Raw genomic sequence first — 1529 nt, 5'->3', positions numbered from 1 at the left:
CTTTTTCTCTCCCCTGGAAAAAAAAAATTCCTGAGAAGGAGCCGCGGAGCACCGTCCGCGGTCCATCCCTGCCCCGAGCACGGCTCAGCGGCAAACGGGCACCCCGGAGCGAAACGGGGGCACCTCTCAATCGCGAGTCGGTCTTTTTCTTCCTACCGCTTTTTTCCCCCTCTTTTAAAAAATAATTTATTCTTCCCGTTCTTTTCTTACGAGGAAAAATAGCTTTTATTATTATTTTTTAAAAATAATGAAATCTTCGATCAGATTAATAATGATGCAACTGAAAGAAAAAGGAGAAAGAGAGAAACTTTAAAAGGAGGAAAATGGAAAATAGAAATAAAGTGTAAAGGGAAAAGGTAAAAAAAAATTGCAGTAACTCATTAAATTAAAAAAAAAAAAAAGAAAAGAAAGAATAGTTTAGACTACTTGAGAGAGTTTACACTATCCAAGAGCAAAAATAAACGGCAGAGAGGACGGCAGCCGCTATCCTGGATCTTAAAGCACCGAATCCACAGTGCAGAAAAGATCTCTGAGGCATCACCTCCCTCAGCAGGACGATTCTTTCCCGCACAACACATCAGATTTTCAGAGAGAAAATCCTGGAAAGAAACCGCTGCCCAGCATCGCCGGCGTGGGAGGAAAAGCCGAGCCGGGGAGGCAGCTTGGTGGGGAGGGGTCTGTTTCTCTGCTTTAACTTTGTTCTTGGGGTGAAGATAAGATAATTCGGTTCACCGCAGTAAAGATGATAACGCGGCTGAGATCTTGAAGTGGCTTTTAAAGGACTTTAAAAACCACAACCGGAGGAGGCTGGTGGAGTGCCCCCGGGGTTATAAACCCCGCGCACGAAGAGTCCTGTTAAATCAAGCCCAAAACTTTATTTGCTCAGAGCTTGGTTTAAAGGTACTCTCGGTGTGGATGCAAAGGAATTGAAGTTTATTGTTCAACGCCTGAGCGCCTTTCGGTGTCTCCCCAAAGGCCGCAGAGCAATGCAACTACGGACCTGTTTTGGCGAAGGCGAATGAGGAGACCGAGAGTCTGTTCAAATATAAACTAATTTACCACAATAAATTACTTAAAAGGGAGGGAGCTATAAATCTGCCCCGCTAATTTAAACACAAGGGTAAGTATTGAAGCACAGGCACAAAGTCGATATTGTGGGAAGGAGATACCGCAGGGGTGGTGGTGGGGTGGGGAGGGAAGGGGTTGAACGGCCTCTGCTCCTCTGTCCTCCGGGGGAATTGCTCTGCTTTGAAACGTGGTCTTTGCCCTTCTTGTCACACAAGCACCCCCTGCCTTATCCCACCTCTGTGCAGGGTCAGCCGCACATACCCCGTTCCCGAACCATCTCCCCATCCCTGGATAAAATCATCCTCTCCTCTCCCGTCGGGAATGCCAGCGGGACAGCTCATCCCGGGGCTGGGCCACCGATACGCAGTGGGGATGGGGTTTGACATTGGGATGGAGATGGCTCCCACCCGGCGCCCCGAGACGTCGCTGAAGGGCGGTGGCGACCTACCGAAAGTGGACCT

At 48.5% G+C, this 1529-nt stretch overlaps 1 protein-coding gene across 1 annotated transcript in view; it reads right to left on the bottom strand.

Moving 5' to 3' along the window:
- GATA5 (GATA binding protein 5) overlaps window positions 1-1529 on the bottom strand; it is a 12310-nt gene that overhangs the window by 9723 nt on the left and 1058 nt on the right. The window contains exon 2 of the mRNA XM_017735795.1: window positions 1517-1527. Coding sequence (XP_017591284.1) covers window positions 1517-1527 — 11 coding nt within the window. The remainder of the gene's footprint in view (window positions 1-1516; window positions 1528-1529) is intronic.

The sequence above is a fragment of the Corvus brachyrhynchos genome, unplaced genomic scaffold, assembly GCF_000691975.1.
Source record: "Corvus brachyrhynchos isolate BGI_N302 unplaced genomic scaffold, ASM69197v1 scaffold10, whole genome shotgun sequence".
NCBI lineage: Eukaryota > Metazoa > Chordata > Aves > Passeriformes > Corvidae > Corvus > Corvus brachyrhynchos.
This window is presented reverse-complemented; position numbering and strand designations above follow the sequence as displayed.